At 33.4% G+C, this 21,854-nt stretch overlaps 1 protein-coding gene across 1 annotated transcript in view; it reads right to left on the reverse strand.

The window, feature by feature from the left end:
• GALNTL6 (polypeptide N-acetylgalactosaminyltransferase like 6) overlaps positions 1–21,854 on the reverse strand; it is a gene marked incomplete at both ends in the record, with an annotated part of 1,074,421 nt that overhangs the window by 591,508 nt on the left and 461,059 nt on the right. The window contains one exon of the mRNA XM_081269347.1: positions 9,417–9,583. Coding sequence (XP_081125473.1) covers positions 9,417–9,583 — 167 coding nt within the window. The remainder of the gene's footprint in view (positions 1–9,416; positions 9,584–21,854) is intronic.

Genomic DNA, 21,854 nt, shown 5'->3' on the forward strand with positions numbered 1-21,854 from the left:
TGTCATGGCTTCTCAGTTGCTAGCCTTTAGCAGTCCTTCACAAAGCTATGACATTAAGGTCAAGGTTTTCTGAGCCACTAGCAGCTGACAAGTAAATGAAAACAATAAAAATAATAAACTCAACACAAACTTCTTCTGCATTTTATGAGGGAAATAAAGTTTGAAAAAATAAAGGATATCCATCTAATTTGTATTTACTCCAAGGCTAGGTATTTGCTGGGACACTCTACTCACCTCTACTCCCAGCTAAATCCTCTGGCCCAAAATAGCCCTCATCTTCTGGACACATCTGCACCAGGAGAGTCTGGAGAGTTCTCAGCAATGTCTTGGTTTGGGTAAAGTGAATCAGCCTTTTTAGGATACCTAACTCTTTATCCAGTATAAAGACAGAATCAAATGACCAACAAAAGTCCAGCCCCAAGTCCGTTCATGTGCTTCAATCAAGTCTACTTTATGTCAGTGAAGCAGCAGAAAACATGTTTGAGTCTGTTTTATAACCCATTTTATTACTCTGAGAGCCTTTCAGACTGTTGGAAACACTGTTTCCACCCGGAGGAAGTTTCTGATTGGCCCCCTGCAGCCCTGGAAGGCCACAGTGGATACTAGAATTTTCATGTTCAAGTCATTATCATTCTCATGATTCCCCTATTCCAATACTTGTGTATATACACAGTGAAATTAGTTTCTATTATTGTCCTGATCCTAAGGCAAAAATGGATAATAAATTAGATCCAATTATCTAGAGTGTCTATATTATTGTAGTACAGTTTTATTAAATTAAAGATAGCTATTGGAATTGTTCCAGTTTCTCAGAAATTAAATGCCCAAGAAAATGACAGAGAAGAGGAACATATCTTGCATATCTAAGCAGAAGACTATACATTTTAATTTAGGTTAACATTTATCTCAGGATATAAAATTGACCCAATGTGTGATCTAGGACTTTTCCTTTGTGAGTCTCTACTCATCTATAAAACATTACAAAGTATATCACATCATCTACAAATTCCGGATCCCAAAGATCATTCCCCTATGGGATTGTTCCTCAGTTATCATAAAATATTTAATTATTTTTAGGAGAATTTTGTTAAAATATATTTCATAAAAATCAATGAATTAATTCAATGTTCAAAATTTGGCAATTTATCAAAAAATCTCTAATACAGAGAGATCAATAATTTTCCAAGTACATGCTGTATTTTAGGATAAAGGAGGAAATGTTTATGATGACTTTTATTTTTTGCATTGTGTCAATGCAATAATTTTTTTAAAAAATTAAGAGCATATGGGTATTTAGACATCAAAAGAGCTGTTTGAAATACTGGATACTGTATTAGTAAAGCTCTTGAGCTGAGGTTTGCTGACAGGTGGAATAATCATAAAACATAACCTTTTATTTCATCAGAGGAAGTTATGCCTGTCCAAGATCTTAAGCCCAACATCCATAAAATGGTTTCACACAAGTGACATCCTATTCAAAACAGCTGTCTGCAAAGAAAATAAATGGGATTTAATCTGCCATAAAATGAATTGCACAATTTATTTTTCTTGAGGAAGTCATGCCTCTGTGACATTGGTGAGTTGTAACAGTTTTGCTTTTTTAAAAAAAAATCATTTCCTTCTTTGCCATATTAATTCAACCATGTAGAATTCTCCTCCAGAAAAAGCAATGGAAAGCCAGATCTGCTTATCCACCATCTGACACCTTTCTGCATCTCTACAAGTATCAGTTTAAAACATGAGCTCAGGATAAATTTTTTGATCCAAAGATAGACAAATTTTAAGCTGCTTTGTTTTAAGTTTGAAATATGTGGAATTGTCAAAGTCAGCCATTAACATCCTAGAAAAGACAGAATCTCATACAATTCAAACCAATAATTAAGACAACAGAACTACAAAAGAAAAAAAAATGCTATTTTGAAAAATAAGATATGATTTATTATCTCTTCAAAATTAAATGCATAAAAAACAACTTAAAAGCTATCCATAAGGCAAATTAATATTTACAATCTCTCCCAGTTATCTAACATCAGAAATTTTTTTCCATATGGACATTATAAAAACAACAGATTGATGATATACTTTATTTCATTATTTTAAATACACATAATGCTTTTTAAATGACTAAGGAAAAGAAAACAATAATCAAAAATTTTTAACTGTGGAGTTGACTCCAATAGTCTATGCGATATCTAACATGCAATCTAAAATATGCTAGAAAATGAAACTTAAGCTACGTCTTTTCATTGAATTACTTCACTCTCTCCCATATTTTCCAGAATGCTTATATTTATGTTCAAAAGTAGCCTAGATATAGCCTATTATGCTAACATTTTCAGTTTTTGTTAAAACTAGCTATATAAAAATATGTCAATTCAAATGTCAGTTTCACCAAATGTATCTATGTGAGTTAAATATAAATCCTAAAATTAACTAAAACTGGAAATCATTTTTGGCTCATTAAGACATATAATTATTTTCCTTTTGACTACAATAGAATATTAGCACTGAACATTTTCAGTGTTCTGGCATTATAAAGGCAAATCCATAAAACAATTCATTAAGAAAAGCATACATTTATAATGACTCAAGACTCTTTATCCTATCTTCAAAAAGCATGCCTACTTAAAATAAGTTTTATCTAAAATATATAAAGTATGTAGTAGTATCATAAAAAATATAAATGTGTGTGTAGCTCAGTAATATTCCTGATAATGTAAGGAAGTTCACATTTTTACTTTAGAAGAAAAAAGGAGACAATAAAATGTTACTCTAAATATCAAGTCAATGGTAAGGCTCAACAAGGATTATTGTAGGGCTCATTATTTTTGTTAGACACATTTATTGTTTTGTACTGGGGATTGAACTCAGGGTGCTTTACCATACCCAGAGTCATTTTACTTTTTAAATTTTGAGACTGGGTCTCATTAAGTTGCTGTGTGTCTCACTATGTTGCTGAGGCTGGCCTTGAATATAAAATCCTCCTGCCTCAGCCTTTATAGTTGCTAGGATCACAGGTTTGTGCTACTGTGCCCAGCAATGCATTTCATTTTATGTGGACATTTATATCATATGAGATTGGATTGTTAATTTAAAAGAATGAGGGAAAGAAACTCCCTAAGAGCTTTTCTTCTGACTCTCATTCTACTGAAGAACAAATTCTGTCACTGATGGGCAATATACATATTTTATAAATGCCAAAATAATTTTTATGAGCTGATTTTATATTTGTAACTTCCAAATATTTCCTCCTGTAAAAATTATAGACTCATTTCCTTCTGAACTTGAGAGCCCCTTACTATTTTACATTTGTATTTATGACCATAGAAAACAATACCCTCGTGTTTTAGATCCCCTACAACCATGAATGTAAAGTAATTGTTTCTTTGGAGCTGGTTTCTTAAAACCATCCATACATTTCACAATTGTGGAACATGATCTACAAACAACATATGAAATCAGAAGAGCTTTTTTTTTTTCAATTCTTTGGCAGATGATGCTGAATTTCTGAACAGAAAAGTATGAAGTTATATTTTATAATATTTGCTTAATTTCTGCTAATTATTAGCATTCAGCTTGATTTTGCTTTCAAAATACAATTATCTTCACAATCTTAAGTATGAATATTAAATCTAAACAATTCCAAGAGTGACCAACTCTCCATAAATCTGAGCCATAAAAATTGCTTGTCTCATGGTCTAGTGGAGTATCAGATGGAATACCAGCACTAAAACATTTTTGTCGACTGTCATCTCAGAATCTTTATATGCACTTTAGTGTTAGTATTTTATCATATAAAATAGAAATGCACTACCATTCTTCATCTATTTTACAACGTTTTCACACTGATGATATCTTCCAACTTTGAACAGTTGTAAAACTTGTGCTAACTGATTTGTCTGCATATGGCAACTTTCCTTAATGTACACTTGGTATAAAATAGAAATAAAAGTTCAGGACTCATTATTATCATTTGTGAAATTATTTAAAAATATTCTGACTATTTCAGAGATTTGTAAAAACTTTCAACGATGTGAAAAGCCTATGACTTTTTTATAGTAATATTGATCTTGTAGAAATTGCTTTGCTATTGCTTTGTAGAAATTACATACACATCTATAGTATCTCTCTATATATAATATTGCACATATATGTAGATTTTTAACAAATATGTAAATATGTATACATTTTATATATAGAAAAAGATATATGCATATAGCTTTTCCTCTTTCTGAGCTAGGCTTACAAAAGTATTGACTGATTCAAAAACTAGTTAAAATTTTGGAAGATGTAATTTATATAACAAATAAGAAAAAGTGGCAAGGAAAAGGGCAATACCATTTAACCTGAAATTAAACATAAAATGCTATAATATGCATCCATAGGGAAGCAAAGCAAATGTCTACAAATATGAGAAAGTGTCACATAAAATAGTAAAGAGGTCCTTTTTAAACTTACAAATTCAATGTTAATTATGTATTAAACAGTATGAATAAATAAGAAAATTTATTTCTTAAGAACTTGAAGTTGGGCTGGGGATGTGGCTCAAGCGGTAGTGCGCTCGCCTGGGATGCGTGCGGCCCGGGTTTGATCCTCAGCACCACATACCAACAAAGATGTTGTGTCCGCCGAGAACTAAAAAATAAATATTAAAAATTCTCTCTCTCTCTCTCTCTCTCTCTCCTCTCTCACTCTCTCTTTTTTTAAAAAAAAGAACTTGAAGTTATGCTATTTATGCATCCATATTACCATTTAGCTTCAACCTCAATTTTTAAACACATAGTAGATTTTATATTTTAATTCGTGTAAAAATAGACTTTGCTGAAATGAAGATTCTAATTTATCTGAGTGAATCCTGAGGCCTTGTATTCTAAGAAGGTTCAGGATGAGGAAGAGGCTGCTGGTCCATGGACCACATTTTGAGAAGTGAGACTCTCAAGAGTTTTAAAACTTGGTGGCATTGACACTTTGGGAGGGTAGTTCAAGCCACTGGCTTTTCCCTCCAACTAGCACAGGGAGAGGAACAGATCTTTGTGAAAATCAAAATTCAAATGTTCAACTTGGTTTGCTGCTGTTGTTCTTGTTTTTGAACCCAAAAGTTTGAAACAAGCATAAATGAGTGTGTGCATGTGTGCCAGCATTTGTGTGTGTGTGCCTCGGTGTGGAGTTGAACCTCCATATGTGCATTACTGTAAGGGAAGTGTGTCAGCTACTCTCCTGTGAGGATCCTCAATTTGGACCTGCATTCATCTAAGCATACAAAGTTTAGAGAATTGTCAGGTTCAAATATGCTCTATCTCTGAGGTTAAGCCTTAGCTTATTTCACACATTTCAACAGTTTCCATGTGGATGCTGTTAAGGTTGCCTGGAATTTGGAGATAAGCCCAGGATTAGTCCTGCTTTAAAATCATCATGAAGCTGTGTTATAGGCCTCAAGTTAAGTTGTTAAATATATTTCTTAGAGCTTACTGGAAAAAAAAAAAGTCCCACAGTAACTTACTTTGGTAAGCTTCAAACACCTAAAAGGGAGTGGCTGTTGAAAATTTACCTGCAGGTCTGTAGTTCATATTTTTAGAGATGGAAGGCTTATTTTCTGAGGCTAAAACAATATGTTGTTTACCAAGTTTTCTTTATGAAAAATATCCAAATTGAAAACCACTGGATGAGATATTGACTTTAAGAAGAAAAAACTTTGGGGAACTATGTCAATACTCTTAAGGCAGAATTTCAAAAATGTCACCATAATAATTCAGAATTATTGTACATATATAAAATATTTTAGTCTTTTTCTTTTTTTTTAAAGAGAGAGTGAGAGAGGGGAGAGAGAGAGAGAGAGAGAGAGAGAGAGAGAGAGAGAGAGAGAGAGAGAGAATTTTTAATATTTATTTTTTAGTTCTCGGCGGACACAACATCTTTGTTGGTATGTGGTGCTGAGGATTGAACCCGGGCCGCACGCATGCCAGGCGAGCGCGCTACCGCTTGAGTCACATCCCCAGCCCTAGTCTTTTTCTTTATTACAGAATTTTCTAATTACTAAAACACTTAGGTTTGTCAGAAAGAGGGATTCTGAATGACTATACTTATGCTAATAGCATGGCTAAACCATTGGCTTTCCTATTATGTTGTGTGTAGCTACTCTGTTGACTTGGAGGATAGGAAATACAAGGCAGAAATATTTCATTAAGGATTATCAAAATTGTATTGCCTTTGGCAAAACAATATTGCCCAGTATCTGGCAGACATATAAAGCAAAGGTGTTAAAATGCATGCTGAACAGAACTGGGATTGCAATGTATTTCTGAAAATAAACTCAAAGTGTAACACTTTAGAAATAAATTTTTTTAAAAAGTCAAATAAACTCAAAGTGTGACACTTCAGAAATAATTTTTTTTAAACAAAAGTCAACAGAATCCTTAGATCTTCTTTTACTCTAAGTTTGTCTAGGATGCTTAATCTGATTTTTAAAGAGTTGGTAAATAGAACATTATGCATTACAAAGTTGTGATTTCTGGCATAATCCAAGGGGAAAAAAAGGCACAAGTAAATTATCACATTGACAGCATTGTTATATAGATATATCAGAATTTAAAAAAAGAGCAGAAAGAGTTTCTCTGTCTTAGAAACCCTGTAAACAATAGGTGCCCTAGGATAGGTACTCTGGTGGTAATGAAAATAATCTTGAGAATGATTCTGCTATGATCGATCTCTTTTAGGATTAGATTCTTAGAATTTTATTTCAATAATTGTAAAATATGTTGGTCATCTTTTTACATTAAAGCAGTCCTAATTTCTCCAATATATATTGAATTACCATGATTAGTCTTCACATCTCCTTTATATTTTTGTTGTTGCTCTTTTCAGGTATACATGACAGTAGAGTGTGTTTGACATATTACACATACAAGGAGTATAATTTTATTCTAATCAAGATCCCATTCCTGGGGTTGTCCATGATATGAGTTTCACTGGTAATGTATTTATATATGAACATAGGAAAGTTATGTTTCGATTCATTTTACTCACATGTTCTTTAAATGATGCATTTCTGGAGAAAGGTACATAGGTAGATTTGATGAAATCAGGAAGATCTCCTCAAAAAGTATAGTGATTCTTTATATCATAGTAATAGGGGAGTATTTGGTGGCGGAAATCAATAAATGAGAGCAGTTACTCTCCTGTCGAGGTGTAAAATGCCCTTGGTTTTATGACAATGCTTCATTATACTTCTCTATTAGGAGTCACTCTCTTTCTCCCCATTTTGATAAAAAGCCCAAGACTGTGAGAAGTTACTTGACCCAATGTTACATGGTGAATAGTAGATATTGGGACTGTGATGATGCATGTTAATTATGTTAATTCTTTGTATTTTCCCCCAATTCAGAAAGCAGCAGTGATGCTCCTCACATCCACACAAGCCCTAAGGTATACCAACTACTTTTATGAGATGAGATCTTATAATCCAAATGAAAATTAGGACGGAGGCTCTTTCCTACTTTACATAATAAGATTACAATGTATCATAAAAGATTATTGAAGTGTTTTTGTACCTTCTTTAAAAATTTACATTTGATTATAAAATAATACGGTCGACTTGATGGCTAGTTGGAATAAAGTATATAAATTTAAGCTTTTCCAAAGCATTTAAATAGTGATTAACCTTAAAATTTTTCAACAGGAAGGTAAAAAAAAAAAATCACCATTACTGTCCCAAAGAATCCTTTTTCTGCTGTTCTTCTTCACTAATGTTAATGACATTGACAGTCTACTTACTTCCCAGGTAACATTACCTGCCAAACAATGGTTCATCTAAGTTGTTACTGTATCAAAAAGGATTGTGATCTGAGGCCATGAAAATGCAAGTGCCATACTTTGACCTTCATGCACTTTCAATTGAAAAATCCCTCTGAGGAATACTCAGAAAAAAAAAATGCTTTACAAACCACAATTTTCTGCTACCAAGTGTTTATTAGTGTACTGCCCCAGGTCAAAATTCTTGTGTAATAAAGAGTTTACCAAGACAAAGTTTATTATGCAGAGAATTATCCAAAGATACACTGATTTATACCTCCTGGTACCAATCATGTTGGATGATCTGCAGCCTAAGATCTTCATTCTTCTTCTCACTTTTAAACAAAGTGTTTTAGCTTGTTCATACATTGTCTTTTTTTAAGTTAATTTAGTAATGGCTGCTTTGAAAGATGTAGCTTTAAATACAAACAAACAAAGAGAATGTGCTATTTAAATTGGTATTTGAAACCTCTAAAAATTTCTGTTTGGGATACTGGCTCTTATTCTATGCTACACAAGGAAAATCCTCCTTAAAAGTAAGCCCAAAGGACCAGGTTGGTAGTTTCACCCTAAAATAATAATGGTAAACAACCTCATTTTTGTCATGTAAATTTGAATAGTTATTGATAGGTAACTCCAGGTACTCTGTTAAAGATGCTTCAGTATCAACACACTCAGTCTAGCTTTTAGAGAGATTTTGAATAACATGAAAAAATAATGCTTTATTGCAAATGAAATTTCTAGAACTTTAATTAGCCCGTGTGCTTTTAAGATGTATACTCTTCTGAGGCATAAGGACAATATTCAAACAAAATATTTTTTGTCATTCTCACAGATGTAGAGTTACGTAAACTCTTTTATTCAATGAACTATAAATAGAAAATTATACTCACAAATAGTTGAAAATCATTAGAAAGACTTCCTCCTCTCTCCTCACACAAGCCAAGAAATAGGGACTTTATTGCCCCTGTTTAGACCAAATAGGATTTGTGAAGTCCTACCATTAGGAAAGTTTCTATAATTTTATTCCTTCATGTTATAAATAAAATCGTATGTTATGAAAATATTAAAACTTATGTCAAATTTTCTAATATACTTTTATACCAGATCACTTTGTTATTGTTCAGATACAATGACATGATAAAATAATTAGACTTACCAAGTGTAAATAGGTGTTTGTGTCTCTTATAATTTCTATTACTTATGAAATAACATGAGCACAGCTTGGAGAATGTGTCATACTTGGTAAATAATAGAGTAGATACACTTTTTAGAAACAGGAACAGGTTTTATAGTTCTGCTTGGATATTTTGCCATTCACATGTGCTTAAAATAATACACTTTGCAATATTCATCCTGAAGCTGAAGGTAAAATTCAAAGCATTTTGTGAATATCTGTCAGAAATGTAAGACAAACTTTTTTATAGTTCTCCAAATGACGTCAATAGCTTCTCATTGTTTCTTTCCCCATCAGCCTACATTTTCTGAAATCATAACAGAGAAAAAACTTCATAATTACCTTTCAGCTGGAATCAGAAAGTCACTATCTGCCTTTTTTTAAAAAGCCCTCAATGATTATTATGTGGGTGGTAACAATGTCAGATAAAATGTTATCAACTGCGTCTTACCTCTATCACTGAAGTCATCTACCAGAATGATTTCGGCTATGAGACTCTCAGGGGTTCTGTTAATTATACTGTGTATGGTCCGCAGGAGTGAAGTCCAACCTTCATTATGAAATGGGATGATGACGCTGGTGTTTGGCAGCCTTTCCAGGTACATCTTGTGCTTACAGCTGGAGAAGATGGAGGAAAAAAAAAACATGTCAAATGCAAAATTATCATATATCTTATACTGCTAATTATTCATTATGCTATCAGATGATGATGAAAATGTGACTTTTTGTCTGATACCTTTTAACCAGTGCTTGTGCACTGTAATAGTTTCTCTCTTCATTCGTGGATTTTTTTAATGATCCCCTTTCACGATCTTAATAAAAACCATTATTTTACTCTCTTTGTATCAGAGGCTCAAATATGTCAGAATGTTAAAATCTTGTGCTCTTGCTAATATACCTTTTTTTATTGTTATATAATAAAAGTAAGAATAAATTATATAATTTAAAATTGTTTCCACTGAGTGCATGATTAAGTCTTACATGTGTTTCCTGAAGAGTTTTGAAAATTTAACTCATGTAATAATTAAGCTTAATTAGTTTTGACTGTGAAGTGTTTCACTAGCTGGACAGTATTTGTAGCTCTGTGGGGGAAAAATACCCACAGCCTTTCAATAGAATAAACGAAAAATTTAATCCTAAGTGATCATTTACTGAACACAAACACATAGTAAGATTAAATTAAGATCCAAACTGAGACATCATTACATTTCTAGTAGAAACTTTAGGAAGAAATCTCAAGTTGGTTTTTCATTGTGATACAATCTGAGAAGCCACATGGAAGGTATTTTTTTTTTTTTACCCTGTGCCTTTATCAGTTATTTAATCCAAAGTTTTATCATGTTTAACAATATTTACCAGCAAGTAGATATTGATGTTTTCAAAGCAAATGAAAAGAGGAAAACTATGAAATGATACCATGATATACACATAAAATGCTGTTAAAAACATGAAACTCATTTTAGGAAAACTTAAATGTCAAGAAAATGTAATATATGAAAGATCTGACAGTAATTTCCAAGGGAGTTCAGTGAGACAGATGCCTTCACATATAATGCACAGATCTGGAAAAGAGAGCTAATGTAATTCAGCACACCTGGTCAGAATTGTATACAGCCATCCATTCTTCTGAACAATGATAAAGACCCAAGATAATTATATTTCCATATACCAGTATTCAGGATAATTGCAGCTACTGCACAGACTACCATACCTCACAATGTTCTGAGAATGCAAATGGTATTTTCAAAAAAGCAAATTATTTTTAAAACTTAAGACAAGATATTATACTTATCAATGGCTTATGAATTAAATATGATTTGCATGCAGAACCTATAAATAATCAATAGGCTCATGACTTTAAGAACCACACAAAATCCAATCAGAAAAAAGGCAGTCACAAAGGATGCAAGAAAGGAAGATGGACACAAGAACACACAACCAGGCCTTTCCCTCCTGGAAGTGTTTTCAACAATGTGTTTATGAGCACAAATATTATCACATATGAAGTGAAAGGTCCCTTCTGCTCACTTTTTCAATCAAGTGGCAATGGCTTATTGATAGTTTGATACAAGCCAGAATCCAAAGTGGAAAACAGTGAGCAAAATCTAGTTCTTAACTTTAGGACATCTGCAATACAAAGGGAACAACCAAATAAAATCAGTTTAAGTTTAAAATGAAATGTACAGTACAGCTTCAGAAGACAGTGGAGAAGAGAGAGGCTGCAGATCCAGCAGCTCCTCAGCACCAGATTTATAAAGTAGGAAGACTCCTCCTTAGTGAGGTAACAAAGGAAATTCACTGAAACATAATAGAATTGTAAAAACAAACAAACAAACAAAAATCAGAGAACTACAGAAAGTCATTAACTTGAACATAAGAAATAATGCTTTAGGTCCTGCCACCTGCAGAGGAGAGTGGGGAGTAAACACAAAAGAGATGTTTGGCCAGTGAATAAAGAAATTAAAAAAATAAAGAAAAATCAACCTAGGGCAATATGTGGTTTACAGAGGAAGGCTGGTTTTAATGAATATTGCATTGGTAGGGTAAGAGTCTCAGCGGAAACAAATCCAAAGCTGGGCTGAAAGTGTTCCAGGTAGGGAACAAGTGCCACACTTTCACAGGAAAGCCCTGAATAGAATGGGAACTCATAAAGGAAGTTACCAGCAGCCTACGAAAAAATTCCCAGAGGCTGCCTAAACCAGAGACTGAAATAGGCACAAAGAATGTTTTACCTGGACCAATCAGCTTCTGGATCCCAAGGGAGAAAAAGAGCATAATAGTTCCCACCCCATTACATCAGTGGTGAAGACGCTTACTGCAGCCACACAAGCGCATCTGCACTCCAGGGCAGATACCTGGTAATTAACGTCCATAGAAGGAAGGTTAACTCAGTGGAGGGTAAGTCCTTGCACCCTAAAAGTGAATTTTCCTGTAAGCCCCAGGGATCCAGAAATACACCAGAGATGGAAATCTGCACAACAACAGGAGCAAATACCAAATAACCATCAACAGAGTTCCAAAAGGCACCAAAGTCCAAACTCCAACAACCAGAAACTCCAATCTAGAACTCTGCCTCACTCCTGCTGCAGGATAGCACAAATCATGAGCACTCGTAGTCTATTCCACCTAATACTGGAGATTGGAAGCTGGGAGCTACTATACCTGGCTGGCAGTAAGGAGAAGGAACAGGACAGTGGCCAAAAATACAGAGCCAAAAATAAATACAAAGACTGAAAATCCATCCCTGCCAACATATTTGATCATCAGAGCTAAAGCAAGCCCTCTTTCATTAAGATTTGCTTTTTGTTTTCTTTTTCTCTATATTCTCAGTTTTTATTTATTTATTTAGTTAGTTAGTTAAAATATTTCTTAGTTGCCAATGTATTTTTAACTTTGTTTATTTATATGTGGTGCTGAGGATCGAACCCAGGGCCTTATACATATTAGGCAAGCACTCTACCACTGAGCCACAACCCCAGCCCCATTTTTAAAATTTTTTAAATTTTAACATTTTTAAAATTGTCAAACATGATTTCATTGTAAAGTGTTATTTTTCACTTTTCTTATTATGTATAATTTTGTGTATAGGTGGGTGTGCATGTGTGATTGTGCATGCTCTCACTGCACAGATAAATTTGGATACATATATGCATATATATAGACACTATATATATGATATATTGTATATATGTATTCATATAACTTTACTTACACATTAATTGTTCTCTCCTGCATGTATTCATTATTTAACCTAGATTAGATTTAGATGAGGATTAGATTTAGGTGAGCATTTGAGTTGGTTCAATCTTACCTTTGCTGGTTAATTAATACCTAGGTTCTGAGCTCTCCTGTCTTCTCCTCTTCTTTCTCTTTCCCCCAGTAACAACCAAATTTTCCTGTTTCCTCCTCCTCTGATTCTTTTTCAATACTTTCAGTTAATTTATTATTCCTTTTTCTTACAGCTTATACCTGTTCCCTATTTCTTGACTCTCCTCTGATAATTTTTGAAACACTTAAAATTTTCTCTTGCCTTCCCACCACATTTTAATCCTATTTAAGATACTGTAATCCCACTAAATAATCAAAATTATATAGTTTGGGGGACAGACAAGATGGCGAATTAACCACAAGTTGCTTTTCTCATAGCTCTGTGATTGGGTCAGGACTCAAATAGCAAGAAAACTACTTTTCTGGGAGGTGAGTCAAAGGAAAAAACACTCCACTGATACTCAACATTGGACAGAGAGCCTTGAAGTCCCAGAGATTTGGGGTACATCAGACAAAGCTAAGGAACAGAATTGGAGGTGAGCTCCCCATGGGAAAGTGTGGGGGGGGAGGGGAAAAAGTCTGAAAAGATCTGTATCTTGGCATGGGCAAGCCCAGGATCAAAGAGACAGTCCACCTTGGGCCAACCCAAAGACTTTTTAGCCCAATAAACTGGTACTCAAAAGTCACTGTTTGCCCCCAGTGTAAGGAGAACTCAAGCTGGAAACTTTAATACCTCCCTGAGACAGTGGTGGGAACTCAGAGCAGCAGCTTAGCCCCATGAGTTTTGAGCTAAAATCAACACATGAATCCGGAGACCTAAAGTGAGCCTAGCAAATCAGGAGAATCTCTGACATGGAGAATTTCTGGCATAGAGACCACTTTGCCTGGGAGTAATACAGATCAGAAGAGCCAGAGAAAGATGGTGCCCCTCCCCCACTCCATTGAACTGGCAGCCAACAGCCTCAAGACCAGCAGCAGGGAGAAACTGAAGGGGGCAGGGTGGAGTGACTGAGCTTAAGGCTCAGAAACAGTCCTGGAGAAGCCAAAAAAAATGCACAACATCCTAGAAAAACAGAACTGTTGAAAGAAGGATTCCCTCTTCCCACAGATGATGATGTATTGCAAAGAGTAGTTGCATACAATCCAAGAAGCAGGTTGATTCATTAACACCAGAAAACTCCCCACAAAATAAAACACCTGGAATAATACCAGACCAAATCCCCATCCCTAGGAGCTTCACTTGCACCAACTCATTGCACAGAACCTAGAGACAATACTCTGGAAGTTAAGCTGCCAGCATCTTCCACAGTTCCTCACACCATCTGCTGAGATGGGAAGCTGAGAAACAAAAAGGCAGTTTGGCACAGACAGTGGGCAAAAACTCTCATTGACCATTTTGTTTTTGTTTTTGTTATGTTTTGATTTGTTTTTAAGTGTGTACTGATTGACAAATAATGGACCCTTATATATTTGTACACATACATATTTGTTTCTGCTTTTTTTTCTTTAATTTTTATCATTTCTTGAAGGTAACTATTTTTTTTGTTCTCTGTATTTTTTTTTTCAAGTAGGATTTTGATTAACATATTTTGTATTGACTTTTTATTGACTCCTTCAAAGTTCTATTTTCCTTTGTTTCTACTTTTCTCTCTTTTCTTGCCAACAGCCAAACCCTACAGCTGTCTCTCTGAATGCTGATTGTTACAATAACCGATCATATCATTTCTTAGTATTATAACAATCAACATTGTAGATTTCATTGCGAGAGCTATTTGGTTTAATGCAGTAAATTGTTTGCATAAGTTGTTATTAGTATCAGTCTCCCCCTAAACCATGAGATACTGGAAACTTGTAGGGGCACCATAATTCCACAAGATAGAAAGTCTATTGCCTCAAAACCAACTGTTAGTATGGCAGACATACGAACAACACAAAAAAAGCAAGGGAACAAATTACCTCAAACAAACAAAAATACAGCCAAAACATTGACACCACACTGGAAGACATATCAGAGAAGGAATTTAGAAAATTTATACTTAAATTGATATGGGAGGGAGAAAATACAGAAAGCAAAATATCATTTAAATAAGGAGATAGACATTCTGAAATACAACCAAGCAGAAATCCTTGAAATTAAGGAATCAATAAACCAAATAAAAAATTCATTGGAAAGTACCATCAGCAAACTAGGCCACTTGGAAGATAGTCTCGGGTATTGAAGACAAAAAATATAATCTTCAAAATTATGTTGACCATGAAGAAAAGATGCTAAAGGACTATGAACAAAACTTCCAAGAAGTATGGGATAACATGAAAAGAGTAAACTTAAGATTTATTGGGATGGACAAAGGCTCACAGATATAAACCAAAGGATTGCATAATCTTTACATTGAAATAATGTCTGAAAATTTCCCAACTTTAAGAATGAAATATAAAATTAAATACAGAAAACATGCAGGATCCAAAATATACAAAATTACAACAGACCCACACCAAGGCATGTTATTATAAAAATGCCAAACATATAGAATAAGGATAGAATTTTAAAGGCTAATAGAGAAAGTCACATTTAAAGGAAAACTAATCTCAGCTGATTTCTCAACCTAGGCCCTCAAAGATCTTGGAATAATATATATCAAGCTCTGAAAGACAATGGATGCTAGCCATGAATACCATACCCAGCAAAATTAAGTTTCAGAATTAACAATGAAAATAAAACCTTTCATGATAAACAAAGTTAAAATAATTTACAAGAAAGCCTGTACTACTAAGCATACTCAACAAGCTATATCATGAAGAAAAATAAAAAATAAGAGTAAAAACAACAAAAAGGAGGCATTACACTAGGAGAATAACCATTCAAAAAAAAGCTACTTCAAATTAAAAACTGAAATAATTCAAAATGACAGTAAAAAAGAATCATTTCTCAATAATAACATTGAATGTAAATGGTATAAACTCATCAATCAAAAGAGATAGTCTGACTGATTGGATTAAAAACAAGACCCAACAATATGCTGTCTCCAAGAGATTCACCTCATAGGCAAAGACATCCAGAGACTGAAGATAAAAACATGAAAAAAAAAAGTACCATTCACATGGATCTCCCAAAAAGCATGGATTTCTATCCTTATATCTAATAAAGGGGACTTCAAGTCAAAATTAATCAGAAGGGACAAGAAAGCCATTTCATACTATGTAAGGAAACTATACATTAACAATGCATAGTAATCTTAAACATTTATGCTCCAAATAATGGATCATACATATTACATACATACATATTATTATGTACACACATAATGGAGCGTCAAAGAAAATCTCCACAATCGCAAGAATCAAATAGATCACAACATAATAATACTTGGTGACTTAAAAATTTCTCTTTTACCAATGGATAGATCTTCCAAATGAAAATTAAATAAAGAAGATATAGAGCTAAAACTACAATTAATAATTTAGACTTCACAAATATAGGTAGAACATTTCATCCATCAATGACTGAATACACTTTCTTAGTAGCACATGTGACCATATCTAAGGTCACAAAAAATACAGATAATATCTTGAATTTATCAATAATGGAATAAAATTAGAAATCAATAATAAAGTAAAGAATAGAAGCTACTTCAACACCCAGAGACTAAATAATACACTATTGAATGATGAATGGATAGCTAAAGAAATCAGGGATTAAAAAAAATCATTAAAGGTAAATGATAATAGAGATACAACATATCAAAATCTCTGGGACACTATGAACACAGTTTTAAGAAGAAAGTTCATTGCATTGAGCTCATTCATTAAAATAATTGAAAATCACCAGATAAATAACCCAAATTCCCATCTTAAAAGCCTAGAAAAAGAAGAACAAACAGACATCAAAGCAGTAGAAGACTGGAAACAATTAAAATGAGAGCTGAAATTAATGAAATTAAAACAAATAAAAAACAATTCAAAAAATTTATGAAACCCAAAATTGATTCTTTGAAGAAAGGTACAAATGGATAAACCCTTAGCAAAGCTAATGAAGAAAAGGAAACAGAAAATCAAATTACAAAAATTTTTGATGAATAAGGAAATACCATGAATACCACTGAAATATAGACAATAATCAGAAGTTAGGTTGAAATTTTATACTACAATAAAATAAAGAATTTGAAGACATTAATAAATTTCTAGACATATGACCTACTCAAATTGAATCAAGAAGACATACAATATTTAAATAGATCTATTTCAATCAATGAAATTGAAGATTCAATCAGAAACCTACCAACAAAGAAAAGCCCAGAACCAGACAGATTTTCAGCTGAGTTCTACAAGACCTTCAAAGAAGAACTTATACCAATCCTCCTCAAATTATTCCATAAAATAGAAAACTAGGAAACCCTTCCAAACTCATTGTGTGAAGTTACTATCACCCTGATACCAAAACCAGACAAAGACACAACAAGGAAAGAAAACTTCAGACCAATATCCCTGATGAACACTGATGAAAAAATTCTCAATAAAATAGTGGCAAAACACATACAAAAACATGTTCAAAAGATAGTACACCATGATCAAATGGGGTTCATTACAGGGATGCAAGGTTGATTCAACATACAGAAATGAATAAACTAATTCACCACTTCAATAGAAAAAAATGACATGATTATCTCCATAGATCCAGAAAAAGCATTTGAAATAATTCAGCTTCCATTCATACCCAAAACGAGGAAAACTTGGCCTTGTAGGAACACACCTCAACATTGTAAAAGGTATATATGCAAAACCCAAGCTCAACATCATCCTAAATGGAGAAAAATTAAAATCATTCCCCCCAAAAAACTGGAACAAGATAGGGATTTCCTCTTTCACAACTCCTATTCAACATAGTCCTTGAAACTGAAGCAAGAGTAATTACATCAAAGAAATAATTTAAATGTATATGAATAGGGAAATAAGAGCTTGACCTATCTCTATTTCTAGACAACATGATTATCTGTATTTGAAGACCCCCCCCCCAAAAAAAAAAAAAAAACCAAAACTCTCCTAGAAAGCTTCTAGAACTTACAAATGAATTCGGCAAAGTAGCAGGGTATAAAATAGACACCAGCAAATCAATTGCATTACCATACACCAATGATGTATCAACTGAAAGAGAATTCAGGAAAATTATCCCCTTCACAATAACCTAAAAAAAAAAGTACTTGAGAATCAATCTAGCAAAAGAGGTGAAAGAACCTATTATGAAAACTACAGAACACTAAGAAAATAAATTGAAAAAGACTCAGAATTTGAAAAGATCTCTCATATTTTTGGATAAAAAGAATTAACATTGTCAAAATGGCCATATTCCCCAAAATGTTATATATATATATATATATATATATATATATATATATATATATATATATATATATATTTAATGCAATTTCTATTAAAATCCCAACAAAATTCTTCATAGAAATAAAAAAAATCATGAAACTCATTTGGAAAATAGAGAGGCCCAGAATAGCCAAAGCAATCTTTACCAAGAAAAGTAAAGCAGGAGGTATAACAATACAAGATCCTTAAATTATATTACAGAGCTATAGTACAGACCACTTCATTAGCAAAAACAGCATGGTATTGGCACCAAAACAGACATGAAGACCAATGGTATAGAATAAAAGAAACAGAGACAAACAAATATAAATACAGTTATCTCATACAAGACAAAAGGGCCATAAATAAACATTGGAGAAAACATAGCCTCTTCAACAAATGGTACTAGGAAAACTTAAAATCCATAAGTAGCAAAATGAAATTAACCCTTATCTCATCCTGCATAAAATTCAATTCAAAGTGGATGAAGGACCTATGCATTAAAACAGAGACTCCAAGCCTACTAAAAGAAAATGTAGGCCCAAATCTTCATCATGTTGCCTTAGGAAATGAATTCCTCAACAAGACTCCTAAAGTACAAGAAGTAAAATCAGGAATCATTAAATGGGATGGAATCAAACTATAAATCTTCACAGCATAGGAAACAATCAATAATGTGAAGAAAGTGCCTACAGAATGGGAGAAAAGCTTTGCTACTGCATCTCAGATAGAACATTAATATCCAGGATACATAAATAACTCAAAAAGTTAACACACACACACACACACACACAGAAAAACAAATAACGCAATCCATAAATGGGCAAAGGAATTGAACAAGCAGTTCACAGGAAAATGAAATATGATCAGTTAACAAATATATGAAAAAATGTTCAACATCACTAGCAATTAGAGAAATGCAAGTTAAAACTATACTGATTTAAACTAGTCCAGTCAGAATGGCAATTATAAAGAATAGACATAACAATAAATGTTGGCAAGGATGTGGAGAGAAAAGTACTCCCATATATTGCTGATGTGACTGGTGATTGGTGCAACAACTATGGAAAGCAGTACTGAGATTCCTTAGAAAACTTGAAATGTAACCATCACTTGATCCAGTTTTCCCACTCCTCAGCCTATACCCAAAGAACTTAATATCAGCATACTACAGTGACCAAGCCACTTCAATGTTTATAGAGCTCAATTTGCAATAGCTAAGCTATGGAACCAATGTAGGTGTTCAACAGATGAATGGATAAGGAAAATGTGATAACACACACACACACACACACACAAATATTACTCAGCCATAAAGAATAATGAAATTATGATATTTGCTGTAAATGGATAGAACTGTACAATATCATGCTTAGTGAAATAAGCCAATCCTAAAAAAAACACAAAGGACAAATATTCTCTCTGATATGTGGATGCTAACCCACAAAAAGGGATGGTAGGGAGGGAAGAAGAAAAGTCTATTGGAATAGACAAAGGGGAATGAAGGGAAGGGAGTGGAAGGGGAATAGGATGGAAAGTAGAATTAATTGGACATAACTTCCCTAGCTTTGGATTTGAATACAAGACCAATATAACACTGCATCATATAAAAGCAAAAGAATAGAAGCATAGTTAGAACAAGTTATACTCCATGTGTTTATAATAGGCCACAATACATTCTACTGTCAAGTATAACTAAAAAGAACAAATAAGATTTAAAAAATTTAAAAAAACCTTTGGTTATAAACATTAATAAAAAAGAAATTATATCAATTATATAATTCCTACCCCATTCAAGTTACTGTGGTTATTAATACAGTGGACAACATAGTAGATACCTGCTGTTGAATTCCTGATTTAGTTCATGGTTTTTATTGTTGGTATTATTGTTAAATCCTGACCCCACCATTCTATATGTGTGGCAATTAGTGTTAGGGATGTCGAAACAGACACTGGATATTTATCTTAAGGCTGTCCGTCTTTTGCTAACATTATACTACTTCTAACTCCCACTTCTCTAAGATGGGCTAGAAAGTGATTGGGACACTTTAAGTTCACAGGGTAGTGATCCTAGTATTGAGAGATTCATCTCAATCAAGCAGCAGTGAATCTCATGTCCCACACAATCTAACCCCACCTGAGTCTTATTATTACTCCAATTCAAATAATTGAGGCAACAAAAATCCCCAGACCACCACCAACAAAAAACCTTCAATGAAGAACAATTGAGAGGGACCTCAGGTCACTTCCCTTGACATCTATTCATATATCAAAAAGAGTGAGAAGTCCCAGAACAAATAAAATAATTGTACACAAAAGGACACACATAAAAATGAGGAAGGGGAAACATTCTCAACTGAGGTGCAAGTCCAAGACTCCTGAAAACATGAGGAAACATATAAACAAATCTCTCCCCAAAATTAATTTTTTAATTTTTTAAAAAATATTTTTAGATGTAGATGGACACAATACCTTTATTGTTTATTTTTTTATGTGGTGCTGAGGATAAAACCCAGTGCGTCACACATGCCAGGCAAGCACTTTACCACTGAGCCACAACCCAGCCCCTCCCCCAAATTTATAATCACGGAACAAATGATCACACTGATATTGACGTGAATAAAATCCTATAGAAATCCTATAGAAAGGTTATTAAAATAACTGATTATTAAAAAGTTCAATGAACTAAAGGAAGATCTAAGGAATGAATTTGGAGAGCAAATCCAGAAGATGAAAGACCACTTCATTAAGAAAATAGAAACAGTGAAAATAACCCATTAGAAGTCCTAGAAATGAAAGACATGATCAATCAAATTAAAAATTCTCTTGAAAGCATCACTAAAAGATTAGGTTGCATAGAAAACAGAACTTTAGTCCTTGAAGAAAAGGTATATGAACCAGAAGACACAAAATGCTATAATGGAGAAAAATTATAAACACGATCAGAATATTCAAGAACCCTGTGACAACCTCAAGAGACCAAAGTGAAAAATCATTAGGATAGAAGAAAAAATGGAGATGGAAGCTAAAAGCATTAAGAGAATCCTCAGTAAAATAGTTATAGAAAACCTTCCCATATTAGAATTGAGATAAACATTCACATACAGGAGGCACACTAAGACCCCCAAATAGAACTAATCAAATGACAACTTCTCATAATCAAAATGCCTAACATAGAAATTAAAGAAATAATATTAAAGGTTGCAAAAGACAAAAATTAAATCACAAGTAGAGGCAAACCATTAAGGCTCACTTCTGCTTTTTAATTTCAGGTTCTAAAATCAAGGCAGCCTGGTATAAGATATTTTAAGCTTTGTAATAAAACAACTGCCATCCATGGTTACTATACTCAGCAAAACTCAGTTTCAAATTTGAGGCAGAAACAAAAACTTTACATAAAAAAATGGACTGAAAGAATTCATGACCACCAAGCCAGAAATATAAAGGACACTGAAAGATGAACTCCACAGAGAGACTCAGAAACAAATTCCAAAACTCTCAAATAGAGGAAGATCAAGGGTAATCTACTATATGAGAATCAAGACAGCAAAAGATCAAAACAACAGGAAACCACACATATCACTACTAACACTAAATGGTCTGAACTCCCTAATTAAGACATGGATTAGCAGAATGGGTCAGAAAAAACAAGATCCAACTGTATGCTGCTGTGTACAAGAGACTCACCTTAAAAATAAAGACACACACAGGCCAAAGGTAAAAGGGTAGAAAAAAATATTCCATTTAAACAGACTCCAAAACCAAGCAG

Source organism: Spermophilus citellus (assembly GCF_964194105.1).
Source record: "Spermophilus citellus genome assembly, chromosome: 16".
Lineage (NCBI taxonomy): Eukaryota > Metazoa > Chordata > Mammalia > Rodentia > Sciuridae > Spermophilus > Spermophilus citellus.